Source organism: Corvus kubaryi, unplaced genomic scaffold (genome assembly GCF_017639235.1).
Source record: "Corvus kubaryi isolate FWS band 111438036 unplaced genomic scaffold, C.kubaryi_AGA036_p1.0 37396, whole genome shotgun sequence".
Classification (NCBI taxonomy): domain Eukaryota; kingdom Metazoa; phylum Chordata; class Aves; order Passeriformes; family Corvidae; genus Corvus; species Corvus kubaryi.
Window position 1 is genome coordinate 12,378,477 of NW_024581135.1, and position 21,265 is coordinate 12,399,741.

General features: G+C 45.9%; 1 protein-coding gene across 3 annotated transcripts in view; it reads right to left on the reverse strand.

Annotated features, from left to right (window-relative positions):
- MRAS (muscle RAS oncogene homolog) overlaps positions 1-21,221 on the reverse strand; it is a 38,144-nt gene extending 16,923 nt beyond the window's left edge. Inside the window, exons 1-3 of one of the 3 annotated variants that reach the window (XM_042041008.1) lie at positions 21,133-21,221; positions 20,722-20,891; positions 589-802 (exon numbers count right to left, since the gene is read on the reverse strand). In XM_042041008.1, coding sequence (XP_041896942.1) covers positions 589-781 — 193 coding nt within the window. In that variant the 5' untranslated portion in view covers positions 782-802; positions 20,722-20,891; positions 21,133-21,221. Of the gene's footprint in view, positions 1-588; positions 803-18,989; positions 19,148-20,721; positions 21,032-21,132 lie in introns of those variants that run through there. The other 2 variants (XM_042041009.1, XM_042041007.1) reach the window with 2 other exon arrangements.
- Between the last annotated feature and the right edge of the window lie 44 nt (positions 21,222-21,265).

A 21,265-nucleotide genomic window follows, 5' to 3' on the forward strand; every position in this document is an offset into this window, starting at 1 on the left:
TGTGGGGTTTTTTTGTTTTTTTTTTTTTTAATAAAAAGGCAGTTTTTGTTCAAAGAACTGAAAACTCTTGGTTACAACAGATCTCCAGGCTGGTCCCCTATCCATATTTAAATGAAACAGGCAATTAAATATGAAGACATCACACCTGAATGACTGGAGCTAAGAGCTGTAACAATTCTTCATCGTCACACCGTCAGTGGACAACAGTTTTGATTAAATGTTCTTTCTGGTTATAACCCTCACTCAGTTACCCACTCACTGTTATTTCCCAGGGGATGAGCTCAACCACAATGAAGTATCATTAGCAATAGCCACCTGGCAGTGCTGTAAATTCAGCCTCTGCAGAAGCCTACTCCAAATGTCAATGAGGATCTGTAGGTTTTCACAGGCCTGCAAGAAACATTTCTCTGCAGAACTGGAACCAATGCAACTGGAAGCAGAAGCTTTGCTGGAGACCAGCTGCGGACCATGCACTGCAGCTCCAGTTCCTGCCAGCCCACGGCAGAGCAGGAGAGATACAACATGCTGTGGGAGACACAATTAGGCTCAGCTAGAAGGGAAAGGGGATCACGAGAGTAGCTTGCTTACCATCAAGAATTGCCCATTGCCCATCTATTTCTGTGTGCTTCAGGTAGGAGTCTTCAATAGTTGGGTCATAGTCTGGCACAAAAATCTTCTGGAAAAACTGAATGGTGAGAGCACTCTTCCCCACACCACCATCTCCAACAACCACCAGCTTGTATGTGGGGAGATTTTCGCTGGGAACGGCACTTGTAGCCATGCTTCCAGAGTGCTGAACCTGCTGGAGAAAGAGATCATCTCCAATCACTCACCAGCAATGAAAAGGGCAATATGCACAAGGCAGCTTTTACCTGCTGCCTAAGAAACGAGAGTGAAGGCAGCTCTGACATCCAAAATCCTTTTGGACACAGAAGCAGCAGCACCAACCCTTCCCAAAAGCTCTACTCCCACTCAGACCCAGCACTTAAACATGCAGACAACTCCACCACTGTGCCTTGTTTACTCCTGCCTTGTCTACAAGGATTGCTAACTCCCACCAAATGCGCATGCAGCACCTACGTCATTGAATATCTTTCCTACCGGGAGTGGGTCCACATGGCAATGACAAAAATCACCCTGGCTCAGTGCACCTGTCAAGCTCCTGACAGTTTCCTGTTGCCAGTGACCAAATCCCATTGATAAGTCAGACTTGTGCTATTCCTCACTACTTAACCCAAGGTACAGCAAACATTAAATGGTGTGTTTCGTCCTGGGGCCAGATCTGCAGGCAGAACTGGTGGTGATGGATAAAACTGGAGTTAAAGGCCCAATCCTGGCTCTGCCAGCAGACAAAAATGCACTTAGCTGCTTTCTTCTCTCTCACTTTCAAGTTTGAGAAATAAAAACAAGAAGGCAGCAGGCCAGGAACAACAGGTGGTTTTTGTTTTGCCTTTTTTTTTAAAAAGGCCCAAAACCCTCAACCCTGCTGTGGCAGGAAGGCTGGTGCCTGTGGCTGTGACACAGCCAGGAGAGCAGCTTCCCGGCAGCATGGCCACACTCCTCCTCTCACCTCAGAGCTGCCTCTTAAAAGAAAGCTGAGAAAAATTCACTGGCTGAAACTGGGCAACAGCACAGGTATGTGGAGAAAGGAGAAGAGGCAGTCATTGCTGACTGGCCCATTTCAACAGTCAGCAGTAGAGACTGCTCATTCAAGGAGAAGCCAGGCAGGAGGTTCTGTACCTATATGTGCCCTCCACCCCCCCATGAGCAGCAGCAATGCTGACCCAGATCACAGAGGAAATAGGTGGCTATCTCCCAGATCTGAATGACCATTGCATCCTCTCGGAGGTCTTTCACACACTTAAAGAGAAAATAACAAAAAAACCCCATCATAATGATAAGGCTCAAGACAAGGCAGTTGATTTTCTTGGTATTGGTTTGGAAGCAACAGCTGCTGGATGGGGAGAAGACCAAACCAGATGAGGTTTCAAATCATCTTACTGCATTTCCTCACAACAACCCCAAGGAAAAGTTTCTTAGCCCTATTTTTGAGTGAGCCACTTTCTCATATTTATAAGACTACACGTCAATACACAGCAGGCTGGGCTGCAGGAAAAACCTATGAATGTCGTCTAAATGCCTCATTTTTGCTTGAAAGACCAAGTTTTATTTCTGTGTAATCCTTCTTGGGTCAGATGATGCTCACAGGCTTTTTGAGACACAGACCCTGGCTAAAGCTCTGCCCCTCCTTCCAACACATTTAATGATGATTTTTTGCTTTGCCCATGGCCAAGATTTCACCCCATCCTTCTTTACATGGCGGAGCAGCTCCAGCCAGGCAGAATGAAAGACTGATTGTTACTGACACGGAGGGGGACAGTCTGTGGATGTGAAAAACATACTCCGTTTGTGCACGATTTTTGACCTCCTCACAAACCACAAGCTGCTGCTCAGCAACAAGCATTACATTTTCACTGACATTTTGTACCAGCCCTTTAACCCGCTTCTAAGGAGCCTCAAGCTTATCTTGCATGAAATGCTCCCCAAAGTACTAGGATAATGTTTAGCCCATTGTACAAACTGTGTCTCTGCCCAGCATGCTTATCGGCTGAATTGGGGCATTCCCTTCCCATTGTTTCCAGAAGTTTGGTCATGCTGTGTGTCTGAACCACCAGGCTGAGTGTTATGTAGCCTGGGGAAAACAGCAAGAACTGAACTGAAAAAAAAAAATTTAAAAAAAAGTCAAGAACTGGAGGCTGGTTTGTTGACACAACTCCCTGTATTTAAGGTAATGCTAGCACAACAGATGAAAACTTCTACTGAGTGTCAAAAGGCAGCAAGTTCAGATGTTTCTGCAGGATTGTTCCTACTGCTCATGGAAACACTCCTCTTTCTACTGAGACGGCAGGTCCCATGCTCCAGCCATGCATGTACATAACAAAAACCCTCCAAAAGTCAAGCACTTCAGCCCCTCTACCCCTCCACCTGCCCTGATAACCAAAGCAAGAAGACAACTCATGCCTTGACAAGATTATAACTTAACCAGCTCATGATTCAAACCTTTAAAATAACATATATCATTTCCTGGAAAAGACTAAACACTCTCAAAGGTGCACAGAGCTACAGGCAAATGCACAACACTTGGGCTGATTTTCATGTGTTTTTGGCAAGGGTACTGACACAGTCCTCAGATGGGAGCAAGAATAAGCGTGTTTGCTGTAGATCCGACTGGGAAAAGTGAAGCACAAGTGTTTTTATCTATTGTCTGAATACAAAGCAGCATGTGGTAATACACTAATAAGCTCTGATGATAATCATCTTACAATTTATATAGTTGTTTATTTTGAAGGAGCCAAGAGAAGGATCCATACCCTACGCTGACAAATGCCGTCAGGGCTCTGGTTTAGTCACTGGAAGGAGGTTGATTTATACAACCATCTTCATATGCACTGGCAAGACTGGTGGCCTGACAGCACAAGCCAGTAATGCTGAGACAGTCAGAAGTGTGGCTACTTCTGGGGCAGGTAGATGGGAAGAAAAAAGAAACACTGATCCAAAGGTGCCACTGAGGCTGATCTTCCTCAGCAAAAAGTATTTTTTTAGGAGGCAGATTAAACTGCATGAAACCCCATTTACTTGTCCGGACATGGAGGTGGAGTGGAAGGGCTGAGCTATCCTCTTGGAGCAGCCAAGTAACATAAAAACACCAAATTCAGCTTAGTTTGTATGACTGGCCCACAAAATGTAGGTAGTGTACCTAACCCCACCCTCATTACAAAACTTGCCCTGAATGCAGGTGGGTCTGATCTTAGCTTCTGAGCAGAGTTGTGGCCACATATGAAAATGTAAAAATAATAATAAAAAATACAATGGACCCCAGATAGTAGATATTTGATGTGCTGGTGCCCCTTTTCCTGTTTCCAGCTCTGCTGTCCTGTAGGCTGAGATCCCAGGACAAGGCCATTACAGAAGGTCAGCAAGCTCAGAACCAAGCCCTGGATTTGTAGGGGAGGTTAGTGCAATTAAAGACACCGGCTCCCTGACTGAGAAGGCCAGCATGACAGTGATTTACAGTCTCCATGGCAACATGCAACACAAATTGCTTAATTCTGTTATGAAACCTCCAGAAAAAGCTACAGCAGGGCCTATGTGGGAACTACCAAGCTCCCTCCTCCTCTGCTGCAGCTCTCCAAAGCAGACAACTTTAGGGAGCCTATGTCCACATCAGCACTAGGCTGAGCTTTAGCACATACTAATGTATAAGCATGGATGCTGATGATTCCATCAGCCCATGGCCAATGCAATTTTCCTGTCATCAGCTTGTTTTGGTCCGTGGCTCTTCACCCATGGCCTGCCAGAGCTCTGCATAGCTGAGGACGCCAATCTCACCCGAGGCTGAGGAAGACAATCAGCCACCGAGGCTGCCAACTACTCCTACGGTTGCAATTAAGAACTCTTCCTCTACCCACATCTCACTCGATTACGCCCTTTTACTCGGCCACTTTGTAAGCATTAGCAGCTCCACACAGTGCCTGCAGGGCTGAAACTCCGCAAAATCTGAACACTTCCCTCTCTGTTCCTCTTGCAGACTGCTGGCTGCAGCCACACAACCACCACGACACACCCAGAGATGCTAGCCAGGTACCAAAATAGTTCAGCCCGATGTGTTATAGGCAATCCCTTGGGCTGGGAACTACTGAGAATCCTTGAAAGACAGGACATGCCCTTTCAGGAGGCTGCTGCTTCCCTTGAGTCATGCTGATCAGGACTGAATGAACTTCAGGAATTTCTCCCTCAAGTAGGCATGACCATGTCCCAAGCCTTCAAGAGCCAAAGGACTCTTTGGTGTATGAAAAACCACTGCCAATTATTACCAAATAAAGACGATTAACTCTTAGCCAAATTTTCTCCAGTCTGTCATATTTCCTTCCCAGTCAATGCCTCAAAAAGGACAAACTGAACAAAACCTGGACCGTGCTCCAGTCTTCCAGTAGGAAGTCAGCATGGAACAGATCTGTCATGTAGGAAGCCAGAGTCTGATGCCCTTTGTAGTTCTGGCATTACATTTTTCAAAACCCAAGTAAAATTTCAGCTCTCTGAGGTTTTCTAAGAAGGTGGATTCTAACAGGTGCTCTCAACTCCCATCAGCTTCCAGATCTGATGGAGCCCAGCACCTGGTAAGACCTGCATAGGAAATTACAGGCATTTCCTTTTGGAGCAATGATCAAAGCACTATCAGATTACTACTAAAAGGGAGAAAAAAAAAAAAAGAAAGTCTTAAACCAACTGTCATTTAAAAATAAAATCCTCTACCAAGCAGTAAAGAGCTGCAATTGGCTGGGTTTTGAATGTGGGGGGATGTATCTGTGGGTCCTGGAAGTGGCCTCATCAATTCTCCTCTTGTGCAAGAGGATGCTGTACCCTGAGTGCTGTCTTCCCTGAACTCCTCACTGGTTTCCTGTGCCAGCCAGACCTTTTCTCCCTTTCAACCCAAAATTGCATCACCTCCCCCACCACACAGATGCTGCTCAGATTTACTGTAAGAGAAAAAGAACACACCGGGGGAGTAATGAAGCACTTGAGATTCACACAAAAGGCAGCTAAAGGCAGTAGCTGCCTGATGAACACTTGGTAGTTATTTCAGGAAACACAGAATTATAGCCTGAACAAATAATAATAATAAAAAGCCACGTCACTGGAAATGGCTTAGGTAGTAGGCAGCCCCTCCACCCTCCCCCTCTGCAAATCCCTAAGTGATGTAAGGAGGAGGCCTTGCTGTAGAACTGAGCAGCAGCTTTCCCATGGCCAGGCTGGGTTCAGGGACTCACTTGTTTTTGTTACTGGGAAGCACATGCTTGTTGGTGTCCCAATCTGTATGTAAGTGCAGCACAGCATGAGTCAATCATATTGACAAATGTTGTCCAAAACCAACTCTTCTTCCCTCTCCCAGCTCCTCCTCCACCTCCCACCACAACTCCATTAATCTTCAGCCTGTTTCCCTTGGTGACATAGTGCCCTTTTCAAAATACGTAAGAGGAGTTCTGTCACTCTGACAGGCCAGCAGTCAGGTGCAGAAGCCAGATTTTTTTTCATTATTAAAAGCAACAGTTCAGTCAGGTTTGGGTCATTCACAGTTACAGCTCTGCCACTACCAGTTCTGTAGAAGAATCCAGTTATGTGACAAGAAAACAGTTACGCAAGATCCATTCCTGTGTCTCTTAAGAACTCAAATAAAGCTGTATGATTGCCAGTTGAGAGGTATCCACTGGAGGCTGATCCAAGCCTTTTTTCCAAGGTATGAAATGAGAGCATCCTACTCAGTAACTGGGGGCTGGCTCAGCTACTCTTACTTCCATTACTTCTTGTGAATTTAAATCCACCATCCCTTTCTTTACTCATTTATTTCCAAAGCTCTCAGGAGACATCAAGGGATGACAGATTCCTGTATTACTCTTGCAAATTCTTTGCTAGTGAGGCCAGGAATGCCTCTCCTATGTTATCATGGAACCAATGAAGCTGACCTAAACATACTGTAGCAAAAAAGCAGATAGCCAAGATGTTCCCCTGCCCTGCCCAGCCAGAGATAACATAGCAAGAACAAATTTACAGTGGAGGAAGCGGCTTTGAATTCCAATAGCTGCCCTTCCTGCTCACACAATCCCTGGAAATGGGCAGCTTCCCTCCTACACATCCCAGCCTGCTGACACGCCAATAAAAAAGACCCCAAATTCACTGCCCTGGGTGGTTTTGCTGCTCTTAATACTGCTCAGTGAGGTTTCTGAAGCAATAGCCCAGTGCTTCAGCAACGCCCTGTTTGGAGCCCAGATGTTCTGCTGCCTGCATGCAGGCCTGGTGCTGGCAATGCAGCCAGATGTGCATGGCACAGCCCTCCTGGCCTCAACCAGCATCACCTTAGGCAGGTGGAAGTGGTCCAGGCAACGAATTCCTGTGCTGCAGCATGGAGCTGTGAGGGGATCCCAAGCAGCACCAAGGACTGCCCAGCATGGACCTCCTCACAGCTCCACCCTGCCTTCCCCATATCAGTCCCAAAGCCCCTGCCAAAACAAGGGGTGCATTCCATCCCTCTGTCCAGCTCCTTGATGGCTCATTGCCCTGCAGCCTTATGGGCACCATGCTGTCCACGCATGGCTGAGCCAAGGTGCAGACTTCATGGCACTTATGGATGCTTTGGAGATGATTAATGGATAGAAAGGGTACAGGGCCATCTCATTCCAGTCACCCTCCTGCAAATTAATCAATGTGTTTGGCTCCAAGTTTGTCTTCCAGTCAGGCTCAATTTGGTATTTAATGCTTTTTACATCTCCAGTGTTGCTACAGGATGTCTTTCAGGATGTAAATGGCTTTTTAAAGACTCCTTTTCCTCCTGGCAAACACACTTTGCATCTCTTAGACAGCTGCAAAGAGCTGAAGGCTGTGAATTTCCCTGGTAATAGCATTTCCACTAGGGGATGGGTGAATCCTATCAAGTCCGAGAGACAGATGAAGGAAGGTGGGGAGAGTGGGGATCTCCAAGCTATTTCCAAAATCTGTCCTCTACCTGCAAATCTTTTCCAAAACTTGACTCATGTCTATGTCCTTCCTAGGCAAAAAGACTATTGTTGTACATATCCTATAGAAAAACAGACACACTGGCTGTTCATCATGCATCACAGTGTTCCCTGACATTATCTGCGACAGGGCAGCACTAATGTTTCTGCAATACTTCTACACCCCAAGGCACAGGTCAGGCTTGTAGGGCTCTCTATAGATTTTCCCAGGGTCTTGGATCAAGGACAGTCCTCCTGGTTCCCCAAAACACACTTAATACTCACTTGCAGGTACAGAGGAACAGAGAGTATGCTGGTCTGTAATGCTGGAGCTTTAGTAGAGCTTCATCAGCATGGACTTCAGAAGATGAAGGAACAGCTATCTCCCAAATTTACCCAAATAGGCACTTGGCCTATTTTACTTAGAATTTAATGGCGCTAAATCCCAGAACTGCGTGGAAGGCTATTCCAGGCATTTCCCAGGTCCATGCCATTACTCTGTCACTTGGAAGACTCCAAGATCTCATCACTGGGCCCGGACCCATAACAGTAATTTTTTCCAGGCTCGTTACAGTGTCTGCCAAGAGCATAAGCCTCCTATTTACGTACAGCATGCTGGGGAGGTGACTCCATACTTGGCAAATCCAACTGCTTGTCTCAAAGAGGAGGGTGGGCAGACCTCAGGGCTGGGTACAGGGATGAGGAGTGGGATGAGGGGTGGATGCACAGCCCCCTCCTCTGCCTCACACGTGGTGATGCAGGGTTTTGCAAAGCCACAGCATTCCATTGAACCTGCCTGAGGACAGGGTGCATGTACACTGCCAGCATCCCAGCCATGTGCCAGGCCAGCCCTGATGCCTCTTCCTAGCCCCTCTCTTTGGCAAACCCCTTGGCTGTCAGCTCTTTCCCTGCTATTCTCCTTCCACTCTGTGCCAGCCGGGACAAGCCATCCTGGTGGCAAACACACACCTCAACACTCAAACCAGTGGGCAAGTGGCCAAACCACCCCTGAGGAACAGAGTTTACCCTTGCAAGACAAGTCCACTCCTATCAAGTGCATTCACCCTGCCAGCACTGGAGAGAAGCCTCCCATGAGAATACCTCCTCAGAAGAGAGGTACCAGTGTCCCAGCTGGTGCTGCTCGGTACCTGCACTTTGTTGTTGAATGCCCAAGCTACGTCTCAGGTGTCATGAGTGGATGAATCCATAGAGCAGCAGCTGAAAATCAACACATCTTTGAAAGCACCCTGACTTTAGGGTCAGCCAGCTGACCCGACTTTAGACCCCTGTGGCCACCCCTCACCCCTCAGTTTCAGCAGAGATATGCATTAGGATACCCTAAGTCCGGCTCCTTCTACACTCAGCCTAAATTCTCTGCCTTGACTCCTAAGTCATTCAACTTGCAGCTGCGTGGGAGGGTGTATATGTACATTCATTAACACTTCCATTATGTCCCGTGGTTTGGCAGGTGGTGCTGCATTATGGATTTAAACAGTGCCAGCAAGCGAATCTACAGCACTTCGCTGGATTAGCATGCTATGGGAAATCATACCTCAAAAGTGTTTTGCGCTCTCGTGAAGCAGCTCCGATGAACAAGGCAACAGCAGGGCTCCAACCACCACTACACTGTGCAATCACAGGAGAAATTCACCCACAACTTCAGGGAAAGATAAACCCCCTCAAAACTTGATTACCATTTGGTGCAGGAAAAAAACCCAAGAAAAAGAAAAGAAAAAAGCAACAGCAGATTCTCTTGCCAGTTAAAGGAAAAGAGAGAGGCACACCCACTACTGCCACAAAGCATCTTTTCACACACACTAAACAATAACACCTGCTTTTGCCCTAGAAACTGTTTTCACATGGGAGAAACACACCACACCCTGTTATACTCATTTCAGAAGTCAGCTTTCAAGGTAGGCAGCCTCGCAGCACCCCACGCCCAATGTGATGCCTCCTTCTGTCTTATCATCAGGCTGACACTGACAGATTTGCAGAAATTGCACAGTCAGATTCCCTGAGAGGATGCTGTCCCAGAGGGATGAGAAGATGTGCTGGGCTACAGAGCAATACAGACAGTGAACACACCACTGAGTCTTGGAAAAGAGGCAGGTAAGGACCTTTGATGGGACAAGAGGCTAAAGCATCAGTTAAACACCGGTATCACCACACTGCTCGTCATTTTCTGGGGCTGGACCACACTCACCTTTCCTTAACTGTGAGTGGTACTACAGTGCCACTGTACACCGCAGTTGTACCTGCAGTGCTACAGAGCTCCTACAAGGGTACAGCACTTGTGCTTTACCTGAGCAGTAGGAAAGGTCACTTCACAGGTAAGACCCTGCATGAACCAAATGAAGCAAAGTAACTGGACAAAGTTTCTGAGTCTAGACTATTAAGGTAAATCAAGAGCTACCTTCAAAGATGAACCCCTGGTCCTTGATTAGCTCTTCCAGATCATCACTTTGGTTCAATTACTCTGCTGTCCTTCTGTCAGAACATGTTTCCTTGCTCAGGTTCTTCTGCGTTTCAATCTCCTACAGACCTTGGCTGAGAAGTTCCAAAGAAATGTTTAGGTTCTGCCATAAAATGGATTTTTACCTTCCATCTACCACACAGCTCTGAAGTACAGTTACCCTGCTGCAAAGTTGTAACCAAGTCAAGATACCAAAATCCCAAAAACAGTGGGATGTAGCATTATGTTGCTCTAGCCTTAGGGTAGATCTCATATGCCATTCTTATGCCTGCACAGTGCCATTATTTTTAAACACCGAGCAAAGGGATTATGGATTAGCCTTAATCTTGGCAATTCAGGTAAATCTCTCATTTGCATCATATTTTACATACCAGACTCACAGAAACAGCAAAAAATTTGTATTTGACCTTTCTTTGTACTGCAGAGTTCTCTGCAAGGGACATAGACCCTTACATGGAGTTGCTCTCTTATGCTTCAGCACCTTCAATGACACTTCAGACATAAAAGTTTAAAAAAACACAACTATAGATATTGTTTTTTTATATCAACCCAGTGAGTTATAATACAACATGATATGATTTAACCTGATGGCATCTTGACACATCTCTGCATATAAAAATATCTCTATTAAAAGCACAGATAGAAACAACATGGAGGACAGCCACTTGAAAAAAAATAAATAAAGCCTCAAAGCATTAAGGCCTGGTAAGGGACAAGACTACTTTCATCCTGCCACAGCATGTTTCAATTTAACCACTGCATCTCTCAGCACTTTTGGTTCATATTCTTTTACCACACAGAGACACAAGTTTGGTATACGCCCAGCCTTAGGAAGGGGAAATGGTATTTTGGGTCACCAGTTCCACCCACGGTGTCCACCCACCCCTCCACTCAACAAGGCTTTTGAAGTGCACCAGCCCCAAACAGGAGCCAGCATACATTAGTCTGGGGTCAGGAGGGCTTGGAGATTTTGTCAGCAAGTCCCCCGCCTCCCGCTGCCCACGAGGACACCCTGCCCAGGGCTGCTGGCACATCTGCCCCAACCATGGACACTAGCAGGCATTTCCTCAGCCCTTCTGTCATTGCCTTGAAGGTGGCAAATCTCCAACCACAGCCCAAGTTCTGCAGTTCTTCACTGCTCTGGCTGAGACAACTCTTCTTTGTCCCTGCCTACTTCTCAGCTATGATAGTCCACCTTCATGAGGCTTCCCAAACCCACATGAACTGCAGATACTCTTACTTTGCTCTATTTTCTTTTACCCCAAACCAGAGAACTGCTCCCCATGTTTTGTGCAGCAGAAAGATTTATTCTTATGCTGCACAAAATCAAGCAGATGCTTCGAGGCAGGATATGCCTGAAAACATAATTTTTCTGCTTTGCTTCGATAGCCTAGCATTTATTTCCATATTCTTGTGGGGTTGGTATGTAAACAACAGAGAGTAACTTGCTGTGCTCAGGAGACCTTAAAATAAGAGTCCTATTTCTCTGTCCTCCTGGATACAGTAAGTCATCCTCCTGAGGTTCAAAGAGTTTCTGGAACTCATAATTTGAAAACCCATGGAATAAAAACAGGGTTGCTGGAGATCTTTACCAACAGAAAAGTAGATTGAAACTGTTCTGTTATTTAATAATTCAAATCCCAGATGCCTAATTAAACAGGCTTGCTACATTGCAAAAAGAATAAGGAATTATATATTCTCTTAGCTAACTTTGCTGATTAACATTAAAGCCTTTTCATGCTCCACAGGCGTTCGGTCAAAGTCAAACTTTTGACGACTTGAAACTTAATACTCCACAAGTAAATCTCATGTAACAAAACCCTTGCTGCTCACAGGACTAGGGTGATGCAGCAGCTTGTCAGCATCTTTGTGCTTCATGGAGCTATTCTGCAGGATGCACAGAGGAAGTGATGCCCAGCAGAGCATTTTAACAGAGCATTCAGTATCTCTTCAGACCTGCCCAAACCTCAGGAAAAGCAAATGGTCTGCACAGTTCCTCATGCCTGACATATTCCCTGTTTGCAGATTAGATCCGAAAGCATCCACAGCCTGTGGAGGAAATAGAAGTCTCTCTCAAAGCACTCTGCCCTTGAGCTACAGAATATTTTCTTAGGGAAGTGCTGCAAGTACTCATTCAAGTCCACCTCATCGCTCCAGCTCATCACAACCTTTGGACTTTCTAATTCGGAGCTACGATCCTTCCCCAGCTACCACCAAGGTCTCTTCAGGTAGCAATGAAGCACAGAGTGGGCTCAAGCAATACTTGCCTTGTTCTCCAAGGGCAGCTGTGTCAGATGCAGGCAGGTACCTTAACAGCAAGATCATGCACTATTCTGAGAGCTACAATGGTAGTGTTTGACCTTGCACTGTTGCACAAGAACAATTCACAGCAGCTGAGGGTTTTTCCAGAGCACTGGGGCATGTCTCCTCCTGTTCCAAGGTTAGTTAGGGATTCTTGTCCCCACAAAACACCAGCAGCCACCAAACCAGTCTCAGTCTGCAACTGCAGCTCAGCAGCAAGCACTGCTGAGCCAAAGGGATTCCTTCAGTGATCTCCTCCCTCCCAGCTCATCACCCCACAGCACCAGCTCTGTGAATGCCCCTCATGCCTCTTTCTGGGATTGAGTGCTTGGTACTGAATAACCTCTTTCAAAGAGTCCTGCTTTATAGATAGATGTTCCCCACCCAGCAAGTGTTGCACTTAGGCTGGTGACACCAATACTTCCACAGCAAGTATTACACAAGACATCAGCTACATATTTTCTGAAGATCACAATCTCTACTAAACTGCCAGCTGTCTATGCAGACCACTCAAGAGCTATCTGGGTATGCTAAGTACAGATGACAGACCTGATAACAGTGTCTGGATGTGTCCAAGAGATTAAATTCCATCTGCATCCTGTTACTTTTGTCATTTCATACCCCTTCAGAGTCTTCGTTTCAACAACCAACTGGTAAAGAGCTTGTACCACAGGATGACAGATTTAAGAAAAAGGTCCTTTAAATGCGTTTTTGGAGTCACCAGGTACTTGAAGACATGCTACAGTGGGTGTTTTAGTAGTTCTTTAAGTGGGAAGGCCAGTTCAAGATAAAAGTGGATGTGATTCTCACTACACTGATGTCCATCAACATTCTTTTAATCTTGGTTGGGTGGGTCTTTGTTCCAGCTATTGCCCATCAGACTCACCATGAGGCTTAGTGCTTCTAGCAATGCAAGGAGCAGATTCCTACTCAAAAGCTTTTCAAACTCTTATATTTGCAAGATGAGCAAGTATTTGTTTCCATAAACCAGAGCATGACTTGCACTGGAAAACAGAACAGGCTGCAATAGTGTACCATTCAAAACTATATCAAAGGAAGCTTAAACACATTAATTTTTATACTGATATGACCAATTCTTAAAAAGAAACCCCAAAACAAATCACAAGAAAACAAAATTAAAAAGTCCAATAAAGCTGGAGATTTCACTTTAATTATTATTTTCTGCACACTTCAAAAACTCCTCCTTTCAATAAGTGGATAAAACAGAGGAACTGCAGAGCCTCTTGCTATTGACAAATTTGCATTTTTCAGACACATGGTGCTGTCAGGGTTTGTTCACAGAGTCCATCTCCATTGTTGGCTCACCCAGCAGTGAAATCCTAATCCCAGTCCTTCCTATAGCTGTGACAAGAACTGAGACATGCTGGCAAGCGGACACTTGGAAAGCTGAATTCACTGGCACTCTCAATTAGATCGCAATTTCATGAAAGAACTTCTAAATAAAACAAACTCCAACATTTGCACTTCATAATTAAGTGGAAGCCAACTGAATTAGTGTCAAGACATGCCATAAGTGGAAGTATCCGAACCCTGGCATCCCTGTGTCCCCCTGCAGCTCTGAAAGGAAAGCTCCAGCTCCAGCAGCAGACCCTGACATTATGTCTCCTTGGGACTGCAGCTTCTGTGGAGGAGCAGGAGAAGCTGAGACATGCCAGGCTCTCCCTGCTCCCACTCAGGGTGCAGGTACCCATTCCTATGGTGCTGCAGGCATGGCCTGGGAGGCACAGCAACATCCCTGCCCTGGCAGTGACCCAGGAGTGACTTTCCAGTGGCAGAGCAATAACCTCTGGGAGCAAGTCAAGCTCCTGCCCAAGCCCAGGGAAGTCAGCAGCACTGAGTGCTCCTGGGTTTCCCAAGAGGAATATTTCACTGTAACCCACACACAGTACATAACATGGGCCCGGAGCGAGGCACAGCATGACTTACAGCTGACTTCAGCAGGCTTTAGTTTGATCCGTAAATCCTCTAGACACTTCACAGGAATGTTGCTCAACTCCCGCTGCCTTCAGCCTCACAAGAGGTAGACATAAATACTTAGCATTAGCATAGCTCCCCATGACTCATTTTTTCTCCTTTTTAAATATAGCATCCTATAAACGTGGATACATTCTGAGCAATAAAACTCACTTTGTTACTGTTCATCATGCAACCATAACAAAAAATTCCTCCTGCCAGCTTTGGACAGCTTCCTCCACCAAACCCAAAACACTGGTGACCCCTGATCACAAGGCTGAGATGGAGTAGTGGAGGCTCTGCTCCATCAGGAAACCCAGGCAGCACAGGAACACAGCACTGTGGCAGCAGATGTGGAGCTGGGCAGAAAGCTCCATCATCAATCCAGCCACTCATATCAACTTTATTAAGAAGAGCAGAGCTGGCTCTCTGTACAGGAAGAGCAGGGGTTTGCCCAGAGGAACAGTTTCAGTAGCTGAGAAGCAGCCTGTGCCAGCCTTGGGCAAGCCACTCACTGAAAAAGTGGTGGTGGAGGCATCTCTAGCTGGTGGATGCTCCCCATTCTTCATTTTCCCCCAGACATACATCACCTCCCTCCCTCCATTACCAGGCTTGAGCTTTCTTCCTTAGAAAAACCAAACCCACATTGTCTAGCCAAGCAAATGTCACAAGCTGCTTCAGAAGCGCTGAGGAAGAACCAGATGGGAAAAGCATGAACCAGAGCTTGTTGGTTTTCATGGGAATTACCCAGTTTCAGAACCCTCCTGTCTGTCCTGCTGCAGACTTTCTTGTGTGATCAATCCTCCATGCTTTGTTTAGCTTTACTGAATACTTCAGTTCCCTAGCTGTACAAGTGCGATAAATAGCAGGTCCCTATCTCACAGGTATGGTGCAAAATAAATAGATTTTGCATTACAAGTGTTACAGGAATGCTTTAAAAATTGCACAGATATCAAGACTAATCCATCACTGCTCAAAAAGAACCCTAGGACTGATAGCAAATTAAAATCTTACCTACACAAACATTAGACTAAGAAAACAGTCTTGCATACTCTATCTGTTCCTTCTGATAACCATGTTTGCCCCGGTGACTTGAACTGTTCCAGCCACAAGTTGTTTGAATTCAGTGCACCAAATCCTGTCCGGAGAAATATATGCTTTGCTCTGTCTACAACAACAGCTGAGACATCAGTCATCCTCTCAGCTGTCCTAAAGACAAAGCTAAAAATGCATGCTCATATCCATCCTGCTGTCAGGTGACTGAAAAGTACATTTTTACCTCTTGGACCTCTCTAGTAAGATTACCCATGAGAATTTATTTACCACAGTATTTTTCTAATTGTTTCTCCAACATTCTTATTTAATATCTGAAATGAGTGGAGTAGCAGAGCTGCCACTCTCATCCTAGAAACTGGCATTTTAAAGACAAGATAAACAGAAGCCCTTGCTTAAAACTTCCAGCTTAAAAAATAAATTAAAAAAAATAGGAATTTTAATAGCTTAAAAATTTAATAGCTTAAAAAGTTAATTCCTATTTAAAATAATGACTAAGAGTCTGAGGAATCTAACTCCCAAAGTCACACAGGTAGTTTTAAATATGTTACCCTTTCAGAGTAATTATGCCATCACAGTTCCAGTCAAAAGCTGATGAGCGTTACTAATATATGCTGATGAGAGAGCCTGAACATGAAAGACCTTCTTGATTTATTTACACTCCAGTAAATCACAAAGCACACCAAGACTTATTTTCACATATAAGTGTAACAGACCTGACCACAGGGGATATTTAAGGAGGTTAAACCACAGCCCAGGGAGTAGGTTTACTGTAAACTGGCTGCAGACTGATGCAGTTGTACTTGTTTTCACTGGAGATTATGGAAACTTGGAACAGCTGTTTGGACTTCAGTGGACTAGCACCAGTCACTACATAAACCAGTGGTTTGGCCCATTACCTGAATCATTACAAGTCATCATTCAGATGCAAAATAGTCCCCAGAAAGTCCTCAGTGACATTCATCTCTAGACCAAGAACTAGGCAGATGCAGTCAACAGCTGGGATGAAGAAAGAATAAACCATTTTTACCACCCTGCATAAAGTTCTCTTTGGACAACATTCTTTCCAGAAGCAGACCTTCTCAAAGAGAAGGCAAGGCAGGCATTATGTTATTTGGGAGAAGGTGAAGGAGTGCCTGGAACTTTTTAATCTGCTCTTTAGTAGAAGAAGAAAGTAAAAGAAAGTAGTTAAAGATTTTAGTCTTGAGCCTATCAGTGTCAAACTAATTCTGAGTCAAACAAAATTTAGCCAAAAATTAATAAATAAGTGTACAAGCACTGAGCATTTCTGCTGGTCAGTTCTGTCCAGAAGAGAAGCAGCAGGAAGGGGAATCCCATCCAAGAATGTCTCAGCTACTTAGATGCCTTCTGAAGTATCTCAGCTATATTTATGGTCCCAACACACCCCACAAAGAAGTAATATCCACTACCCCATTTTAGAAAGAACAAAAGTGGACTCAGTGAGAGGCAGATTCATCAGTACCTGCAAGAGTTGCTGACCTCAGTCTACCCACCTTTGGCCAGTCTGTGAGAGAGAAAGTACTTGGGGGCATGTTTCCCATCCCTTCACCTAGCTCCAACAATTGGGCTGGTCTCTCAGATGAAACCTATCTGCCTGTGAAACACTGAGCACCACTCACTGAAAAAGCAGTGTCTGAAAGAGCAAAATTGCAGGAGAGTCAGTAATGAGTACCATAAATACTACCAGTAGAGTAAACTACTTAAAAATACTGTTAACCTCCCCCAACCCTGTCCTGAGCCCTTCCCTCAATCATTATTTCAGGAGACATATGTTTATACAATTATTTCATTATCTAATGGCAAGCTGGCTGCCTGTTCTATCTCTATGCAAGATTTCCATATATATTACTCCTCTGCCGACATTTTCTTACACATACACCTGCATGTATCAGCAACTGCTCCACTACATTCTCAAACAGAGAATAAAAGAGTCATAAATCTCAAAAAAATGAGTATGCCAAAAATTTCAGTATCTGAAGTTACAGCTGTTCATTTCTCCTCTCTGTTCAGAAAGAGCCAGTCATGGCTTACTGCAGATGTTATTGAAGTAGATGGAGTTGCTCTAGATTTACTTAGGATACAAACACTCAGGATGTGACCCACTGGAGTGCTGAAACTTTGTTTCCCCATTGAGAAAAACACACCCAGTGACATTCAAGTAGAACAGGAAGGTTATTCTTCCCTCCCCAATGAGTATTTTCTCTCAAGCACCCCTGTAAGCAACAACAGGAGAAAGAAGCAACAACTCCACCAAGGAGTGGGCTAATGTTCCTCCCATCTGCCAGTCCCACGCTCTTTCTGTTTTCACTTGGACCAAATCCTTCCAACCCCTTCTGCTTTGTACTTCATTAAACTTGGGTGCTTCACACAACAAAAATAGCGAAAGGTCACTTTCAAGGCACATTTCCATATCTTTTAGCACCACATCTCTTCCTCAGCCCTACCTTGGAAGACTGAAAATTAATTCCTTATTTTTCATAGCGAATCTGTCCCCTGAACCCTGATCTACTTATTTATGACAGTAAAAGCCTATGCAAACACCACCACCATGCAAAAACACTCCCCTCTTCATTCCTGTGGATTCATGTTAATATTCTCCACCTCTAGAGCCCAAAGTACTCCCTGCATTGAGAGCTGCACATTCCCATGCTGAGGCACAATCCCTCCTAACTCCACCTGTGCAGGTAAGGGAAGTAAAGGGATGAGCAGTCATGGAGAAGTTACAATGCTGAGGCAAAAGCAGCTCCACAAAGTGTAGGGGCACTGCTCCGCACTAGAGGCCCTGCATGGCTCCAAAAGCTGAGCAAGTCTGAAGGAAGGAGCCACCAGAAGTGACAGCATGGCTGAAGCAGTGACAAACAAATAAATCAGGCAAAACCAAATTATTAAGAGTGGTCAAGCTGAAGTCTGGAGCCTAAAACTTTTACAGGGCACACTGATTCATCCTAAAGACCTGACTCACCTGGAGCCAGCAGGTCAGTAGGATTGCCAGACTTGGCAGCTGTGGGTAGAGGTTCTTGGCTTGAGCCCAACCACAAAAAATAATTCACACCAAAGGAAAGATGACAAAACTGAAAGGGCAGAAACGAATGAAGCTGAACAGTTTTCCTCAAGGAGCCCTCCACAATTAAGAGAGGGAAGTAGAGTTTCTGCCCCAATATTGTCAGCCCTGAAACACCACTAGGAGCACATGGTGCAGCTAATGGGCCGTGGAGGTCTTGGGTACAGAATGCTGCAGTTAAAGAAGAGTCCTAAGAAATCACAGCACAATGTCAACAATAATGAAGCATCACATCCATTTTTCCTATATGCACCTGCCTTACACTGCCCTTGCCAATGACAACACCACCTCATGTACAGGACTCCTCCTCCTTCCAGTCCCCAAATGCCATGTCTCCACCAGTGCCAAAAAACATGTGTGGGGAGAAGGAAGAAAGTCCTCTCTAACCACATTCTGATACAATGTTATTCCTCCTTAGTGTTAGCCTCAGTCAGCCCAGTTTAAGATAAAACCATCCAGCGCAACACATACCAAAACTCCCCCCATGAAGAAGGCAAGTTTAGTTTCTGCAATTCTTAGTTCCTCTGCAAAAAAAATTTGAGCTTGTGAAAATACCCACCAAAAACTTCAATAAATACAGCTGCTTCTCACATCATTTCTGAAAAGAGGTGCTGGGCCAGCACTGGCCCTAGTGCAGCTGCTCTAGTTCAGGAGGGATGCTGGTGGGGTGTTTGGCCCTCTGCAGTCTGGGCTATCCACTATCATATTGGATATCTCCTGGAACAGAGGAGCAAAATCAAAGAAAGACAAATTGATGCAGAACTATAATATGAAGCTATTCATACCTATTTTCTAGATACACTATTATTTTTAAGGGGATTCTGTCAGCTTTGTATTTTCAGACTCAAGTATCTAGAAGGAAAGCCTACCTCTCTTAGGCAGTCCAAAGCTCTACTACAGAGAGGTGTTTTTCTTTAAAGCTACTACTTCATAATTTCCTTGCCACACCCCTTGTTATTTTTCTTATCTTTCTCCTAACCTTTCTTAAATTAATAGACCCTGTTCTTGCAAATCTGTTTTTACAGATTCAAAGCAAGAGACAAGTACCTTTCATAAAGAAAAATGACAGTTTTAGGCCTTTGAAATGCATCTCTCTTGTGCAGAAGGAGCCTGAGCTAACCAGATAATTTCAGAGTGAAAATTCAGAAAGCACATCTATAGCTGGTATGACTATAAAGTTGATTCGCTTTTCTTAATATCAACTCTTGTATGAACAACAGTTTCCAGGTAAGATGTACATAAACATTTCCAGCCAATAGCATCCCTTTAAGCCTGCCAGCAAAATCCAGGCTTAGATGATTTAGGCTACCTGAGGAGTCGGTGGTTTAGATTTTTGTATTTCCTTGACATTACTCAAGAACAGTGCCAGCTGACAGTGCTGAAGGGCTACAGCCCCCTGTGCTGGGAAAAAGCCTCACACTGGGGTCAGGACTCCCCTGAGTGCTTTGCTCTTCTAAGAAAAGCCCTATCTTCAGTCCAGCCTGCCGGTGGGAAGTCCCAATTTGTTTCACGACGTGATCAGCTCGACAGGGAGGGTCACTGGAGCAGAGGAGTGAAGGATGCTTGCGACTGATCCACCCGAAGTCTAACACTTGCTCCTCAGCTTACAGTCAGCGTGGCTTTATCTTAGTTTCTCTGTCTAGGAAGCAGGGCTTTATATGCTGTTTCTAGGGCTCTTGAGCCATTGATTAAAAAAACCAAGCAAACAGAAAACCTACAAGTTTTCTTTCTAATACCCAGCAATCCCAATCACAAGATCTGAGAAATCATTGTCCTATCTGCGGTTCAGTTTGTTTTCTTGAAGCAGAGAGTAAAAAAGCAAAGTAAAAGTAAAGTAAAGCTAGAAAAAAACCTCCCAGACCCGTACCTCCTCCTCTCCCTGTTTCTTCGTAATTGAAGATAGCATCACTATCCTTATAAAAGTTATGGAAGCTTATACAAAGTACTCAGTGATCCAAGAGCAATTTTAATGCAAGATAAGAAACCTCGCCATACCCAGATCACATCAGAACACACCCGCGGTAGGAAAGTAAAACATTATCGTGGCTCTGAATCTGTGGCGGGGGTGTGTAACCCCTGACACCAGAAAAATCCAACAAGCCCTCAACTTACAAAGATCTTCCATTACAACGCGTAACTCAGAGCGACCCCTCTCCTCAGCGCACACCCAGGAGAAGACACGGACCGCACGCCGTTCCGACCATTGCGCCATACATTCCCTTTTCCCGGCGCTCAGCGGGGCAGGGACCCCGCGACCCCCGCAGCCCACCCGCCGCACGGAGCCCCCGTACCGTCCGTCCCGCGCCCGGCGCCCGGCGCTGCTGCGAGCGGCGGCTCCGCGGCGACAGCCCGTTCTTCCCAACACCGAGCTGCGGCCAGGGAAAGCGGCGGTGCCCGGGGTGCGCTGCTCCCGACGGGGGGGCTCATGCCAGCGTGGGGCGCCGCATTTCAGCAGGAATCGCTGTGGGGAGAAGGAAGAAGCAGAGGGTGAAGCTCCGCCGCCGTTACCGCCGGGTGTCACGGCAGTCCCGCCCCTCTCGCAGGCTTGTCACGCGTGGAGCGCCGAAAGTGCGCGGCGCTGTCCCGCGCCCCGCGGGGGACGGGCAGAGCAAACCTAGGTTATTGTTTGTTTGGCCGTACCCCCCCCGCCCCGCTCACAGAACGGAGCGGCACCGCTCCGAGCCCGCTCCCCGCCCGCTCACCCAGGCTGCGGGGCCGCACCCTCAGCGCCCGCCCAGAGGCGCCCGCGGCCGGGCAGCGCCGGCGGCCCCCGCACGCTCTCGCCCCGGCGGCCGCGGCAGCGCAGCCCGCGCCCGGCCATCCCTTATATCGCCG